The 18,265-nt window shown below is 39.2% G+C and overlaps 1 protein-coding gene across 7 annotated transcripts in view; it reads right to left on the bottom strand.

Annotated features, from left to right (window-relative positions):
* Positions 1–1,624: 1,624 nt before the first annotated feature.
* LOC131426466 (serine/threonine-protein kinase tousled-like 2) overlaps positions 1,625–18,265 on the bottom strand; it is a 215,987-nt gene continuing 199,346 nt past the window's right edge. For all 7 annotated transcript variants that reach the window (XM_058589211.1, XM_058589212.1, XM_058589216.1 and 4 more), the window contains 6 exons: positions 15,280–15,700; positions 15,028–15,206; positions 14,758–14,950; positions 14,478–14,683; positions 14,068–14,287; positions 1,625–11,185 (listed from right to left, as the gene is read on the bottom strand). In XM_058589211.1, the coding sequence (XP_058445194.1) occupies positions 10,874–11,185; positions 14,068–14,287; positions 14,478–14,683; positions 14,758–14,950; positions 15,028–15,206; positions 15,280–15,700 (1,531 nt within the window). In that variant the 3' untranslated portion in view covers positions 1,625–10,873. The remainder of the gene's footprint in view (positions 11,186–14,067; positions 14,288–14,477; positions 14,684–14,757; positions 14,951–15,027; positions 15,207–15,279; positions 15,701–18,265) is intronic.

Below are 18,265 nucleotides of genomic sequence, written 5' to 3'. Positions count from 1 at the left end.
ATCGCAGAGAAAACTCCTTGCAGAGAGGTTAACAGAGGTATTTTTGCCACTTCATATATTTTGGCCCACCTAACAAACTTTATGGATTCAACCGATGTTAAATAATTCATTTCATTCATTCTAGCCTGAACAACTGACTTTTAATAATCGTATATTAATTATTAAAGATGTGTACGATATTTTTTTTTCCTTTGAAATTATTGTAATTAGTACCGTGTGTGCTCCTGTAAGCGAATAATTTTTTACTCTCTTTAGCCCTGTCTTATTAACTTGGGTGTTGAAATAAGTGCGTCGTGAATTCGTCGTACTTTGGTATAGATGCATCGTTACAATTCCGAAAATCTTGCATAACTAACATAATATTTTAGATATTCAGAAGTGTAAACAAACATGTTAGTTTTATTCGTATTCACATCGTCCATTTATGTCTCTGACATTACCCACCTACTTTTTTCCATTCAGGGGCAACAGAAGCGACTGCGATGTTTCGGGTCATTGTCCTGTTGAAGCCATTATCCAAATTTCTACTACATCAAGTCGTAATATCATCACGGTCTACTTCATAAGGTTTCGTTCATGAATTCCGATCATTTTACTGAATTTATTACTGAAGTGTAACTAATTAAAAAGGCCATAAATTCAGTTTGGAAAATTACTTTTACTTAATTCAAAGTACAAAATGTGTAAAAATAATACAAAATTCAGAATCAATTCACGTTTGCTCGATAAGATCACCTTTTGCCTTGACTTGATGACTTGAGAGAGCGAAGGAGTTGCTTCGTTTGGCCGAATGTGACTTGCAGGTATTTTGGCCCACTCGCGGACAATAACTTTTTTCAGCGCATCGAGACTGGTGTATCTTTTAGTTCGGACTTTGCTCTCCAAAATGGCCCAAAGAGAATAATCCATTGGATTCGCATCTGGTGAATTCGAGAGCCATTGTGTGGACGTGATGAAGTTCGGAACGTTGTTTTTCAGCCATTCTTGGTTCACTCGAGCTTTGTGAGACGGTGCCGAGTCCTGCTGAAACGTCCATGATCTGCCACCGAAATGTTTGTCTGCCCACGGCTTCAAAGCAACCTCCAGAATACTTTCCCGATAATATGTCGCATTAAACTTGACGCCAGGCTCGAAGGTCTGAAGTTGATTACACTTCGAGTGTCGGACCCTGTAGTAAACGAAAACGGTACTGTTTCCCAATCAGACACGCTTAACTCGAACCCCATGTCCAAATATGTGGTTCATCTGACGGAACCATTTTCGTTCAAACGCGATATTTATGCTTCTTTGCCCAGTTCAGGAAGCGAACTCGACTTCGGTCAAAAATCTTTGTCCGAACAGTTCTAAATCCAACCTCTAGCCCACGCTGTTATAGTTGAAGTGAAATGACCGGCAAACGGAATACTTACCACCGAAAACTTACACCCCATCACACCATGCCCGGGTGTTTCTTACGTGATGGGGGCGGACGAAAATCAGGAACATTTCTTTTCTCACCAAAGCAATTGATGGAAGCAACCTTTCAAATAATAGTGTATTTTTTTTTTATTTTAATTTTTTAATAATTATTACATATAGAAGTTTTCTCATATCTTAAATAATTTATTATAATTATTTATCTGTATGTGTTTTTTTTTCATTAATTATTCATAGTTTTTTAATAGTTATTACTTTAAATTTATTAAATGTGTTGTTTGCATCGACATTCACGATTTTGCTTTTTCTCGAGTGTATCATTTCTCTCTCTTTCTCTTTCTTTCTGTTTTCTTCGGTTTCACATTGTATTCCGTTTGTTTTCTGTTTATTTTTTATCGTTTTTTTTTTTGCTGGCTCACACTTTGCTAAACTTTTTCCACGTCAGACACGGGTTTTTCAGAGCACGCACACACGCGATTATCATCCACACCCACGGACACATACGGCCTTCGTATCTCTCGCTTTCTCGCATTCACAGAACCGCCGTGCATGCATGTTCGACTTGCCTTCTCCCTTTCGCGCCTAACGCCTATTATTATATATATACTTTTTTTTTCTTTCTTAGTTTCTTCCGCATTGACCTCTGGCTTTACTTTCGTCGCGTTCCGCTTTATTTTTTAATTGTTTTTCCTCTTTCATTATTGATTATTTGAATGTAACCACTAAACTTGATATTTCAACTTCTAATAATAAGCTTGTTTGTTTTAATGTTTGTGTGTGAGTGTGTCTGTGTCTCTGCGTTTTTACTTCGTTTGACTTGGAAATACGTCTTTTTTTTTCTCTCAATTTGTTTTACATCTTTTTTTACTCCGGTCATCGTTTTGAGCGCAGCCGACCCGCTTCCAGCAGGCCATTTTTTTCCCCGGGGCAGAAGAATACTTGCTTGGAACCGAAGCATTCCTCCGCACGTTTCCGGTTTTCGATTTTCTTTTTGTTTTGTTACTTTTATCCTACTATGTGTGTGTGTGAGTGAGTTCGGAAAAAAACGTCGTTCCTAAGCTGATCACCGTTTGTTTTTTTGTTTTCTTTTTTTTATCATTTCCTTAAGAATTTAAGAAGAGATTACATCGCATTTTATTCAACCTATGTTCACGTTTCTATTGATAGTTTACTATGTTCAGAGGAAAAAAAACAGTTCATATAAACCACTCTTTTCTATCTGTTTTCATTTTTTTAATTTTATTTTATTTTGTTGCTTCTTTCTCTTCCTGCGAGTTATTACCGTTTATCTACTTCTTTAAAGGATGTTTGTGTGTGAGTGTGTGTGTGTTTCGCACGCGCTTGCTTAGTCGCCTTTCACACGCACCATAAAAATAAAAAAGGTTTTCGCTCGCACACAATCGTATTTGGTTTTCCCTATCAAGTGATTTAAAAAGAATTCCAATAAACTATCTGTCTAGAGCCATTGGAGAGGCGTTTTTTGCCTAATGCAAAAATGGGGTGGAAAATCCGGTTTTCGCCCACTCTGCATATATCAAGAAGCTCGGACCGATCGGACCAGGAGTGTGTCAAGAGAGAGAGAGAGACAGAGACATCCGGCCGGTCGTCCCGATTCGTGTCTTCCGGTCTCTTCTGGTTTACACCTGCAGGCCCATCCCTAAACGATGGAACCTCCCAGGTGGGATCACGTTGGCGCGAAAGGGAAGTGTATCTACGCGTCCTGTATCTTGTTTCGTCTGTAACTCTGCCATGTGTGTGTGTGAGTGAATGTTTCCTATTCTTTGTTAATCCGTACTTCATAGTTTATTATTAATAAAACAAACACTAAACAATATATTTACACAAAAAAATAATAATAATAACGAAAGAAAGTTTGACACATCCACATTACAACAGTGGATGCTTTTCTTCGAGTCGTCACCTTCTGTTGTTTCTCCTTGTATTTGCTTTTTCTTTACTTCAAGAGTAATTACTCCGACTCGATCCTATGGAATTAACAAACAACAATTTCCTTTGCTCAGTGCAAATTAACATCTCTCATTCGCGCACATATTCTTTTCGTTTTCTTCGCTTTCTCTCACTCCAAATTTTCAATTACTTTCGATTCGGGGTTGTTTTTATTTCTCTTCTTCTAACGTTGCAATCCAGGCGATGTTTTCGCATCGGTGCTGTACGTAGCAAGCCATGCTTTTTCAAGAACAAAATTCGAAAACATCGCTCCGACACTGACAGCTTCGTTTTTTTTGTGTAGCCGTTCACAGGCTTCCCACTATTGGGATACTTCTACTTACTGTTGTTTGACCAAGGAATTTTGCTTTGACGGGCGGGTGGGTGGTATTAAGTAAACAGAATCGAGTTCTCGGTGACGGTGCGGTCCGGAAACCGGAAAGTACCAACGGGTGTGGTAACAGTTTTGCCTGATCATGACCCAGAGGAAGAGTGAAGTTTTCGGGAGACGTTTGAATGTTAGAACTCGGAGGCTCCGAGGCGATAGTCCTCAAAGTTTGGTTCAATGATATTGAAACAATTTACGAAATGTTCTAATCCAGTATATGCCGTTTGATGACTTCCAGAAATCAAGAAACAGTACTGAACTGTAGAAACGTTCTAGAAGTGAGAAACTAGCATATCTGCATTTTCATATTTCCATTCTCAATGCTAACGGATAAAAGTCATCTACTATTTTTTCGGTTATGTCACGTTGTCACATCACATTACATTGGGCTAGATTGCAGAAAATTCTATAATCTTTATTATGAATATGGATTCTGTTGCAAGTAAAAACGTCCTCAGAGAACACAATCAGTGAGCTACTTGCGTGACACTCGATTAAATAATTCTCGGGAGTATCAATGAATTGTGTCGAAAGGAAGTCTTGTCACTTCTCCTTACTGGGAGTTCACCTCACGTTTTGATATTCGTCACATCACGTGACATAAGAAAATTCATAGCTTAGAAATTGTCAATTTTAGCACTCCTTTCAATGCCTTGTTTGATGAGATTTGAATCCTTCATCTGTCCTCATACCGGATCTAGTTTTTCATTAGCATTGAATGACTTGGCTTGCACGGAGGAAAATCCGAGAAAGGTATGAAATTTTCATGTAACCATAGCTCTAAATCTGAAAAAATTTCCGAAAATCGAGGAATATACTATTTGAGATGGCCAATAATTCAGCAGATGGCAGAATATTAGATGCCATGCTTTTATTAACCACTTTAGCATAGGTACAATTCTAAAACTCACATCACCTCATGTGGTGACGTGGCAGCTGAAACTCTGGGGGGGGGGGGGCCTGGCCCCTCTCGTAATCGAACTTTTTACATAAAAACCATTTCTTGAGCAGTCAAGCGACGAAGAAAGGAAGGTTGGATAAATATTACTGGGCTAGTTCTCCTCTAGATTCCGACGTGATTTTCGAGTCGAGTCGAAACTGAAACTGAGGTCTCACTCAACACTAAAAACACGAACGCGAATGCACTTCGGAAGCGTTTTTGGATGCAGGTTCGGTTGAACTTTTGGTATCGGTTAGTAATTTTCGACACAACCTGCATCCATTATGACAAGCCAGAGAACACAATGGCTTCCTTGAGCTAGAATCAGTTCCCAAAGCTCAACCCATATCTGAAAAATAAAATCGATGTAAGTTTGGTTTAGGAATTTTCAACCGCTAATTCCATGAACCTGAAACTGGTAACCAATGCTGCAAATGAATGTTTACATGCATGTCCATCAAATAGTAATATCTACAAATTGAAATAGTTTTCCGGTATGTTAACCAGATCATTTCCGTTCTTCAAGAGTCAAAATAAGGGAGTCATCTCGAACCACTCTTATTCATACTGTTCCTGACTGATCTAGGCAGTAAATTGTCGTCCGTAGAAATTTTGGAATATATCGCATCATCACAAGAGTCCTGGAATTGTACGACAAAACTGGCATGACAATGAATGTTAAGAAATGTAATACTTTTCCAGGGGCAGAGTGGTCGACTTTATTCGAATACTCAATGGCGGAATCTCCCGTAGAGTAAATTTTGTCTGTTAAAAACGTGGGCATCATTCTCGATCGCAAGCTCCGATTCATCGAACAGTTTTTGCTTTTGCAACAGCCGAGAGCCTATGCAGTCAATTTTTGGGGCTCATCAAACGCACCACTTAATTCTTCCACAATTTCGGGAAACCGGATTCTCACAAAACTGAAACTAATCTATGAAACAATAAGGCCTTTCATTTGTGATGATCGACCTTGTTTTTGATGACTATTTCCGTTACGTCCGCGGAACCAAAAACCGGAGACGGGTATAACCAAAAAGACCTTGAAATTGACGTGTGACGTGACACGACTCGGATGACGATGTAAAATTTCACATAACAGCCACCTCACCTTTCAAAACCCTGAATCTCTTCTTACAGTGGAGTTAGATTTGTTATATGTCATGTTATAATTATTGTTTCGCTTCTGTTTAATCCCGTTTTCGACCACCAGTGAACTGTATAGTCACGTGAGTTCAATTAAATCCCGTCACGTCCTAGAATAATGCTCATGAAATTTTAGGTTTTCATAAACTGTTTGCCAAAATTTACTACAATTACTATACAAAAAAGTTTTTTCCCAGTTTGTCTAGAAAATGACGTTCTATTCTGGAAGACAACCCGAATGACACAGAATTTTCTACTGTTGGCACAGAAATCTCTCTCAATGAATGTTTAACTTGAACCAAATTGTTCAGATTCCTGCCTAGCTTTGAGATGAAGATTCGTAAATCACGATAATTCCTGATAGAGAATTCGGTGACTGTAGGAATCCTTACTGTGTGTTTGGTTCCGCAAGAGCATAGGCGATCTTTATTCTGAGCATTTTCTGCTCAAGGACGGCAACTCTCATCATATCTCACTGTATATTAGAACGATGCCCTAATATACGATAAAATTAGGCCAAGCTCTGCTCACTTGATCCTGAAGAAAAATTCGAGGCATCTTTCAGAATAAAGACAACTAGCGTTTTCAGTGACTAGTCACTCACTTCAGAACGCCAACGTGTTCCAACAACTCTGTCACGTGATTTGTCGTGACTCGCATCACTTCGTGTGACTTGTGTCATTTGCACTCTGCTTTAATTCTGAGAAAGGATGCGAACAGTAGACAATCTCATACCGCTTAAAAAACAGACTCTCAGAAGAAAATAGCTTTCGATTACGGACAGTGTGTCATCTTTTATAGTACTTACAGCAGACCAAACTCTTAGAACAAATTTACGCTTGATGCCGTAATTTCTTCGCTGATGACACAATATTACATCTATTACCATGTAAAAATAATTGCTGTATCTGTATCGATGTAAAGTTCAGTTCATTTACTGAGAAGTTAAATATATGACTTATCTTTACAAGCTTTGAATTGTAAATTTGAGTGATTTATGACGCTCTTTTCATGTGCATCTATAAAGACGTAAATTTACACGTGTTTTTCTAAGTGTGCAGGTCTGCAGATTTTTTAAAAATTAACTACAGACACGTTTTGGTTGCAGACTTTTGAAAATCATGTTAAACCAATTTCTTTACAGCGAAATTTTTATCTAGCTAATCGGATTACAAGTCACGTGAGCATTGTCGTTCGACCGCCCTGTTGTCATATTTTTCATATTTTTCGTTAATATTTTAAGCTGGAAGTAAATTAAAGGCAGAGCACTGCTCTGCTTTCCACGAAAACAATCCTCTGAAGTAACGTAAGTTAGATCATTTTCGTCGTATAGTTTTACCGATGGATGCAAAAACTATTTATGCTAGTACTTGTACGAGTTTGATCGAGGCTTCGTTTAAATGATAACTTAACAAAGTTCATTCTCACCGTCATCGCACTCCACAAAGTGACGTGACAAGAGATCTCCATACAATTTCCAATTGTGTGGTGAAACGATATCCAAAGACCGATATTCAAAACAACTTTGTTTCCCGTCATATTTTTTCTGAACGATTGATGCAACAAGTATTTGGGTTTGCGGCAAGCAATTATCCACATTACTCCTGAGTTTAAGTACTCAAAGCTTTGATGAATTGATTGAATGAAAATGGGCAAATCTCCGTCATCCCTCGCCAGAAAATAACGCGACAACAGTGCGTATAATTTCCCGTTACCTGATGTGAGATAACAAATCTCACATTAGTCTTGTCATTGTATATATTAAGGTACAAAAATTTTACCTACGGTGAAGTAAGACCCAACTCCTCACATGACATGACGAGTATTGGTAAAATATTGTATATAAGAAGCAACAATTCTTATAGTTTTTACTTTATTTTGAGTACTCAAAACTTTGTTGAACTGATTCAATAAAAAAAAATTAATTCTCTCCTTCATCCTCCTTCAGAAAATGACATGACAATAATGCACATAATTTCCAACTATCTGATGTGAAAGAGCAAACCTCCCATCAATTATGCCACTGCTTTGATTAAGAGTGAAGTAAGACCCGAAACCTTACGTGACATGATAATGTATATTGAGGCAAAATTTTTTTAGGCTTGCTCCTCCAGAAAATGACGTGATAACAGAGCATATAATTTCCGGTTACCTGATGTGAGATAACAAATCTATCATGAGTCAGGAAGGAACAAAAATGTTACTTACGGTCAAGTAAGACCCGGCTCCTCACGTGATATGATGAGTATTGGCAAAATATTGTGTTTCAGTACTCGAAGTTTCCTTCAATTGACGAAACAAAGTTCATTCTCACCGTCATTGCACTCTACAAAAAGCTACTATGTATCCCGTCATGTTTTCTTTCAACGATTGGTGCAAGCATTATTTGGGTTTGCGGCAGAAGATTATCCACACTACCCTTGAGTTTGAGTACTCGAAGCTTCGTTGAATTGATTAAATGAAAAAAAGATAATTCTCTTCTCTCATCCTCCTCCAGAAAATGACATGACAATAATGCCCATAATTTCCAACTACCTGATGTGAAAAAGCAAATCTGAATTATGCCACTGTTTAGATTAAGAGTGAAGTAACACCCGACACCTCACGTGACATGACGAGTATTGTCAAAATATTGTATATTAGAAGCAAAAATTCTTAAAGCTTGTACTTGTTTTTGAGTACTCGAAGCTTCGTTGAATTGCTGAAACAATAAAGCTCATTTTCACCGTCATCACTTTCTACAAAATGACGTGACAGTAGTGCAACTACGTGATGAAACAATATCCAAAGTCACTTTGTTTCCCGTCATATTTTTTTTCAACGATTGATGCAAGAAGTATTTGGTTTAGTGGAAGAAGGTTATCCACACCAATCTGGAGTTTGAGTGCTCTAAGCACTTTTAAGTTGAATGATTGAACAAAAAAGTTAACTCTCTCAGTCATCCCCCTCCTGAAAATGACGTGACAACAACTTCCAATTTATAAAGTACTATGTATAGTTGATGCTACGGCGAAGAAAAACTTATGTATATTACCTATGAAATAAACGTATTTATGAAAAGAAAACAATGTCCAACTATCAGATGTGAAAGTGCAAATCTCCCATCAGTCTAATCACTACTTGGTTTAAGGTACAAAAATGTTATCAACGGTGAAGCAAGACCAGACTCCTCACGTGACATGACCAGTATTGGCAAAATATTGTATGTAAGCAAAAATTCTTGAAGCTTGTACTTGATTTTGAGTACTCGAAGCTTCGTTGAATTGATGAAACAACAAAGCTCATTCTCACCGTCATCGCACTCCATAAAGTGACGTGACAGTAATGGAATTACGTGGTGGAACGATATTCACTTTGTTTCCCACCATATTTTCTTTCAACGTCTGATGCAAGAATAATTTGGGTTTGCGACAGAAGATTATCCACACTACTCTTGAGTTTGAGTACTCAAAGCTTTGTTGAATTGATTGAATAAAAAAAATGTAATTCTCTCCGTCATCCCCCTCCAGAAAATGACGTGACAACAGTACATACAATTCACAGCTACCTGATGTCAAAGAGCAAATCTCACATCAGTTGTGCCACTGCTTAGATTGAGAGTGAAGCAAGACCCGACTCCTCACGTGACGTGACGAACATTGGCATGACATTTTCTTATTACACTGAAATTCACGACGCCAGTCAACTGTGGCCCGTGCAATCCCGGAACACACACACACCTGCCAACATCGAAACCGATTCTGTTACTTACTGATTACAACAACAATAATGTTAAAATAAAAAAAAAAAAACAATAAAATTTCCATTTCGGTTCGAAACATCCATGTTCAAAATTCAAAAATTTTGATTCTAACCCTAGAAAAAAAATAAAACAGTTGATAGCAGAAAAAACCTAGAGTCCAACTAGAGTACATAATAATTTCTCCGAACTGATTGGAAAATATTTCACGCACCGTTCCGCGTACGCTGACATGCATCCTCTGGGGGCGTCCTCACGTTTCCGTCTCTAATCTTACCACTGTGTGATGAGCTGGTATGTACGTACGTACGTTTGTATGTATGTGTTTGTGTAAATTGTGTTCTTCAACAAACTTCCCTACATCTCTCCTCCTCCTCCTCAACCAACATACTTCTCGAGAATACGACGACTGATGAGCGTTGTTGACGTTGTCTTTACTGTTTGTTGCTGATCTCCTTCTCTTCCTAATGTATGTACACGAAAAAACACGAAACAATAACCGAAATTATAACATTATCTAGTGTTTTTTTTAACTCGGCCCGGGTAGCGTTTGTTGAATTGTTTCTTGACTATTTTCCTTTTTGTTTTGTTTTTTTTTGTTGTCGTATGCTTAATTCTGTTGTGTTGTTGGAACATCATTATTGAACGTTGGTTGATTTTTTTTTCTTACAGCAAACATTGAATTTCTTTTTTTTTTTGTTTTGTTTTGTTGCGATTCCGCAGAAGCACTGCGCTCGAGTGAGTTTGTATGTGTGTATGTAGTAAGTGTTTGTTTGAGTGTGTGTGTGTGTGTTGTAGCAAGCAATTCGTCGACTCTGTTTCCAGCGGTGTCGGCCGGTCCGGTCCGGTATCCAGGTTGTGTTTGCGGGGGTGTTTTTTTTCTTGTTGTTGCTTCATCATTTGGGAACTGGAACCGCGAGGGGGGGCGGGAAACTGATTCTCCATCGATCCATCGGGTTTAGTTTCGGTTTTTTTTGTTTGCTTAGCACATCACATTTGCTTGTTTTTTTTTACTTACAGTACGAACATCGGGGGATTAAGCCTAGGCGGCGCCATGCGCCTATTTGGGTGAGTTGTTGGATGACGTTGGTGGCGAAACATTATTGTTGTTGTTGTTGTTGATGTTGGTTTTGTTGTTGTGGTTGTTGTTGTTATGGTTATTGTTGTCACTGTTGGTCTGATGATGTCCGATCATAGTAGCAGCTCTGATCGCAACATTTACCATGTTTCCATTGGCAACGGCAGTAGTAGCAGCACTACTAGCAGTGGAAGCTTTCAGGCAACCATTGAAAAACAGCTAAGACGAGCTGGATTGGTTCATGTTGCCAAACATCCCGGTCGAGAAGGATGTCTGTTGTCCGGTTTGATTGCCACCGCCACCACCGGATCCACCCGAGCCACCACCGCCACCACCAGCACCACCACCGGCACCGCCCTGACCACCGGCCCCCACTCCACTGTTGCCGCTGCCGTGCTGATTCTGACTGGAGGCCGCCGCCGCTCCTCGGTTGTGCTTCGACACCGGCGGCTGTAGGTATTCGTGCTTGGCCAGCGCGAATACGTCCATCCGGTCCTCCTTCCGATAGGCCAGGCAACCTCGAATGAAACTCTGAAAGGAAAATTAAGGTGAAACCAAACATTAAAATCGTTCAAAGGAACAATCTAGGCAGCCGGCTGCCGTGAATATTCTATATATAAATAAAAATGGATGTAAGTTTGTATGTTTGTAACGCCATAACTTCCGAACTACTGAACGGATTGCTACCAAACTTGGCGAGTAATTAATTGTTTCCATTGATTTTATAGACAAAAACCTTTAAACGCGTTTTCCGTCCGTGTCCATCGTCATTCAAAAACTACTGCACCGATTTTTTTCAAATTTTGCACGCACTTTCTACATATAAAAAACCAGACCCCAACGTTTTCCTTTTCGTTGTTTGTTACTCACTTTAAACAACCACCAAAAATTTAAAAAAAATTCAAAAAAAATCATAAAGAAACGTTGGGGTCTAGAAAAACTGCTACTCTATCTATGCTGCTTTGATTTTTTGACTTCTTATCAGTCTGCGCTGAGATACAATGGACACCGCAAATCATGATTTTTAAGAAGCGTTCTCAAAAATACCTCTTCACCGACTTATTTCTCGATATTTTTCCACGAAAAAATTACAAACTGTTGTTCGAATGATGCTTTTTATCATGCAAAAAATTTGAATTTATTTTGTTGCACGATAACTCTGAAAAAAATTCTCAAAAATGATGATATTTTTCATCCTTTAGACCCTACCCCCCTTCATCCTTTAGACCCTACCCCTCCCCTTAAGGATAATTTTTATAGGGGATGGAGCGTAGCAAGTGTCATAAATAAGAGGGGGGGGGGGTCACGGAAAAATGCATTTTACTTGACAAGAATCGATACGTTTTAAAGACCATAGAAACATTTTACATACCTTAGATATGACTATACGGGGGGTGGATGTAGCAAGTGCCTTTAAATAGGGGAGTGTAATGTTTAGAACGGCATAACTTCGAATCTACCGAACGGATTGCTATCAAACTTGGGACATGTGCTTCTTGCTCTTCATAGATGGTTATAAGAATATTTCCATGGGGGCGTAGCAAGTGTCCTTAACAAATGTGGTCATAAAAAAAATTATCTACTTTGGCGAGAATCGGTACTTTTTGAAGACCGTAGACACTTTTTGCACAACTTAAATATGATTATAAGGATATTCTGTGGGGAGAGAGTGTAGTAAGTGCCTCTAAAAAAGAAGTGTAATGTTTGTAACGGCATTTTCCATACCTTAGATATGATATATATGGGGGGTGTATGTAGCAAGCGCCTTTAAACAGGGGAATGTAACGGCACAACTCCGGAACTACTGAACGGATTGCTATCAAGTTTGGCTCTTCAGAGATGATCATTACGACATTTTTAGGGGGGAAAGTGTGTAGCAAGTGTTTTTAACATGGGGAGAGAGAATTTATATAATTCGAAGAGAATCGGCATTTAGACTATAAGCAGGGGTTTTTGAAAATAAATTTTTATTTCCTATTTTTTACCAATTTATTAATTTTAGTTGTTTGACGTAAAGCCACCATAACTAAGTTCAGTTTTGCAATGACTGAGCGGAAACATATATTGGAGAAGCCAAATGAATGAAAAACTAACAGAAAGGATGAATTTTTGAAAAAAGATGGCTGGACATCGTAAGCGACAGACCCCTATGAAGGTAGTATTGATTGTCTATGTAGACCATGTTCGATGTACGCGCTATTGTGTCTGACTGGCGTTTTAGAGTGACTAAAACAAGATTCAGAGTGGCGAAATGGTAGCGCGTATGCACGGAATGCATAAGAACGCAGGTTCGAGTCCTGTCTCTGAGCGTATCTTTTTCCAAAAATTCATCTTTTCTGTTAGTTTTTCATTCATTTAGCTTCTCCAATATATGTTTCCTATTTTTTGTAAAACAAGAGTTTCAAGAATTTCAAGATCGTAGTTGATAGTATTGCTGTTGTTAATTCGAGAGCAACGCAATTTTCTTTGAATAATTTCAAATATCTGGTTCCATTTTGCCGGGGTGTTCAAAAAACTAAGGGGAAATAATCTTTATCTGCCTATGAACGCGAGTGTATTTAGGTCTCAGCATAACTACGGAACAACTAAACGAATCGCCACCAAGTTTGGCATATTTTTTGAAAAGCACAGATACTTTCTACACTACTCAGGGTAATTATGAAGGAGATCTATAGTAAGGTCACTGACAAAAAGGAAGTGAAATCAAAATAGATTATACGATTAAATTGAGAAAACTGTCGACTCAAGGTGATGGAAATAAGATTACATCATTTGTATTAACTGAATCATTATTCTATAGGTTTTCCTCCCCGATGAACGACCCAACTGGTTGAAGCTGGGGTAAATTAAATGATATAAAAACGGTATTCTTTAGTACGAATGTAGTTATGCTGTAAACTGCTTTTCGTTATAAAATAATCGGTATCAGGTGGAGAATTTTGAGCAATTAATGATGTCATAAAAATTTTTATAAATGGAGGGAGTAGCAAGTGTTCATAGCCATGGAAGCCAAAGGTATTGTAGATCGAATGTTACGAGGAAGTACGGAAGTACGTTACAAGCACATATACAACTGAAACTCGGAGGTTACTAAGAAGGTATTTATAGAGAGAAAGGTGTTTTAAATGTTTCTAACAAAAGGGTTCCAATTTGTCGAGAATACTATGAAAACTACGATTATTGTGAGATCTGAGATGCGACACTGATCATTCGCAATCTGAACATGAACGGAGTATTGTTCAATCGGGTTTCCGTCTAAGTTATGTTTCACTACAATCAGAGTATTTCACTAAGCAGAACAACTTCGAGAATTTTTTTCGGCCTTCCCTTCGCGAAACATTTCCGAGCAACGCCGGGTAATTCAGCTAGTACCAAAATGAAATTGACAGATTTGACAGCAGCAGCACACTCACCTTGGCTTCATTCGAGACGGTCGGTTTGTTGGCGAACTGCACCTCGGTCGCCTTCAGGATCGTGTTTTCCTCCAGAATCGTGGCCTGCGACTGGTTATGACCGAACGGTTTCTTGCCGTACAGACACTGATAGAATATCACACCAACGCTCCACACGTCCACCTTGGAGGAGATTTTCGGCGGGTTCTTGCCGACGACGAAACACTCCGGCGGTAGATACCTTTAAGTGGGGGAAGGGAAAAAAGACGAAAAGTCTCGGTTAGAATCTCAATTGCTAGGCTCGAACAAACCGCGTGGTTTCGGGTAGGAAGTGTTTCAGGAAGCTGTAATAATGAGAGACTCGTCCCCTTGGGTTTCGGTGGACGAGGGTGGACACAGAGAATCTTCATTTTCTGATCCGGTTTGCTCACCAATAAGTTCCAGCACCTTGTGACGTTAGATCCATACCGTGGTCCGGGTTATAGTTCTCTTCGTCCATCACCTTGGACAGACCGAAATCGGTGATCTTGATCTCACCGCACACGTTTCCCTCCGTCAGCAGGATGTTACCCGGCTTCAGGTCATAGTGAATGATCGGGGGTTTAATCTCGTTTAGGTATTTCAGAGCGGACACAACCTACAAACAACAAAAAAAAAACACAACCATCAAAACCTATAGTCTATGGAAGCAAAAAAAGACGTTCAACCTACCTGCATGATGATCGATCGTGCCTCCTTCTCCGGTATCGTCTTGTGCTGCTTCAGATAAAAATCCAAATCATGCCCATCACAGTACTCCAGCACGGTGCAGAATGAGTTGGCATCGATCTCAAACACATCGTACAGTTTGACCACCCGCGGATGATCGAGCGCCTTGTGAATATTGTATTCCCGTAGCGCATGCCTACGGAAACGAAAACAAAATTTAGTTCAAACCAAAGTCCAGTCCAGTCCAGTCCAAAAAAAACCCAATCAACTTACTTAATATAATTAGCTTTCTTATCTTCCTTCCAGTCTTTGTTCAATTGGTGCACCTTACAGGCAACGTACCGCTGTTCCTTCAGATCGAACGCCTTGTGCACCTCGGAGAAACCGCCTTTACCCAGTAGCATCAACAGTAGGTACCGATCGTTCAGCACGGGATGATTGTTGAAACGGGACTGCAAAAGGAATTCAATGAAACATTACAAACAAACTCTTCCGGGAAGAAACAAAAAAAAAGCGACCCCGTACCTGATCCTCATTATGTATCCGCTTTAGCTCGCGGATGTGCAGATTCCGTTCCCGCTCGAGCTTCTCCATCTCCAGCTGCAGATCGGCGTCCTCCTTCTTCAGTGCGTTCTGGCGTAGCTTCAGGATTTCGTCGCACTCGTAGTACTCCTGGATGGTGAAGGTGGTACCGCTGCCGACCACCGGGTCCGGTTTTAGGAACGTATTTTCGTTGCCATTGTGCAGCGAGGAGGCCAACTGGCTGGCGGCGGCAACCGTACTGGTGGTGGAACCGGCTGCAGCCGCCGCCGCTGCCGCTGCGGCCGCCGACGTGCTCGAGTTGTTGCGCTTCCGGCCGCTCTCGCTGTTCGTCGGCCGTTTCTTCATCAGCAGCTTCTTCTGGCGGTCGATCTCCTCCCGCTCGGCAGTGATCTCTTCCTGGCGTCTGTTGGAAGGGCAAAAGAAACGAAAATTAGTAATAATCAAGCATTCAAGCATTGAATCTTCCCATAGGTGATATCGGTGAAAATGTGTCACTGAACAGAAGAAATCCTGTGCCTGAGAACAACAATCAACGTTCTCAAGTGGCTTCCTTGTGATGAACTGGAAGATTCTATTTTGCTTCTTCAAAGTAAAGTATCAAGTAATAAAATTCACGAATAACGGACTAAAATCACTCAACAAGTTGTGCGGACCGACACATAGATGGATGGCGCAATCATTGTCAAATCCATATGACGTTTATGAAGTATCAACTTTCAAAAGACTATATGTGGAATTTCATGACATTTCAAGAAATCAGAAAAAATGATAACCACTGAAGCTACTTTTGACATTTTCAAAACAATGGATTCAAACTTATTTCGTGTGTTAATTTACTATTGCTATCACTTGAATTTAAACGTGGTCGTACAGACATCGATGCTGACGGTGAACGTTCTGGTCGTCCAAATGAGGTGGTTACTCCAGAAAACATAAAAAAAAATCGTTTATTGAAATTTCGTGAAATAGCGTACGTCTTAACAGATGAGGGTGTGAGGAAGACAGTCGATCAAAAACAACAACGTGTTGCTGATCCAGAGCAGTGTTTGGCCATGTTTACAAGTAGTAAATCAGATTTTTTTCACGTTTATATGTGACAATGGATGAAACATGGATCACTTCCCTTCACTTTGGAATCAAAACGATCACGTCCGAAGTCAATATGTTAGGATGCACTTGATATAATCTTCATCAACTATCTTGAGAAAGCAAAAATAATCAATAACGAATACTGCCTAGTGTTGCTAGATCGTTTGATTGCAAAAATCAAGGAAAAACGACCTCAGATGTCGAAGGAAAAATCCACAGTTTCATGAAGGCAATGCACCGATTTACAAGTCGATGGTAACGATAGAGTAAAATCAAACGAATAGCACTTCGTATTGCTTCCTCAGCCACCGAATAAGTCCAGATCTGGCCCCCAGTGACTATTGGCTATTCGTTGATCTAAAAAAAATGCCTCAACTAAAAAAGTAATTACTGAATTTTGGGGCCTATTTTGAGGTAAAAAAGAAACAAATGCTTCCACAACGTTCCCGGGTAAATGGAAATGGCAAATTTTGGCTTGATGTTTTGATGCTGCCATAGCGATACTTGACATTTTCTTGATATTTCATCGAATTCAGAATCAAGAAATTGTACAATATCTGTTTAGCATCAGAAATTGTGCAATATCTGTTGAGTATCTGCACGTCAATGTAGGTGTTACCAGATTTATATGGCACGTGTGATTCATGCTGAAAGTCTAAAATTGGCCTGCAGCGAACCCAGCCGACAGAGTTTATTTTATTTTATCATATTTTGTCGGTAGTGGTGTGTCATATCATGTTGTTTACAGCAATGCGAATGGGAGAAACAGAATACTAATGATATCGTTCCTTAGAGATTTCCGATGTCTTATAATATTTTCCCTTACTGAAAATCAGGCTAGACTAAACTCCGTCGATGATTCGGGGAACGTTTGATCAATGGATCTATTTTTATTCGAGTTGAACACTAAGTTTAAAACGCGCGCGTGAGGTTTATAACCGTGCAGATATTTCTTGTGCTTAACAAGGACGTATGTAAAAATAGTTTAATCTGCGAGGGGGATCCATTTGGTATTTTATTAGTTTGGTTTGGTAGAAATCGACATTACTCCGTATCGCATAAGGCAATGTTGTTCGATTGTATTACGGCTGTCTATTGAAAAAAAAAAAAATAGAACACAAATAATTAAATCTATGAATTGATAGCGAACCTCCAGACAGCCGGCTGTCCAGAGTTTTACGAGTTTCGAAAGAAAGTTTGTATTTCAGAAGGAAACACATATTAATAAAAAAAACCATTCCTAATCCACCTAGTGGTGTGATAATCCCTTTTTCTTTCTTCAAAATAGTCTCGTTTTTTTATCTTTTTAGAAAATAATTTCTGACATTAATTTGGGCTCATTTTTTATTTTGATTTTTGACTTTGAGAAGAGTGTTGCTAATCTAAAAAACCTTTCTTAGTCTACAACGTCGAGATTTAGTGGAAATTTTTTTTTGAGGTGACACTAAATCTCGACGTTTCATGCAATTCTGAGACGTTTGACATAAAAAAAAATTTTCAATTTCGGAGATCTCATGTAATAAACCCCCCCTATGGTAATTTTTCAAGATCGAAAATTTTCAAACCTTACCGGCCGGATAGCACCCCTTACCTACGTCCGATTTAGCTCAAATTTTGCATGGGAACTTTTTTCGAGGTGTTTAAACTTTTAACAATAGCGCTTAACGAAATTAGAGGTTATCCCAAAATGTTGGCACCCTTATATACATTAGAGCGTTAAAAAACAACGTGTTTTGTCGGTTACGTCACTTATACCATTATATCTCCGGAACCAAAAGTCACAGCCTAAGTTTGTTAAAATCGGTTTAGCCATCTCTGAGAAAATTGAGCGGTAAAAATATCTTCGAAAAGAAAAGAGAGATAGAGAGATTTTCCGCTC

The sequence above is a fragment of the Malaya genurostris genome, chromosome 1 (assembly GCF_030247185.1).
Source record: "Malaya genurostris strain Urasoe2022 chromosome 1, Malgen_1.1, whole genome shotgun sequence".
Taxonomy (NCBI): domain Eukaryota; kingdom Metazoa; phylum Arthropoda; class Insecta; order Diptera; family Culicidae; genus Malaya; species Malaya genurostris.
The sequence above is the reverse complement of the archived record's forward strand: the minus strand, read 5'-3'. Positions and strand labels throughout refer to the sequence as shown.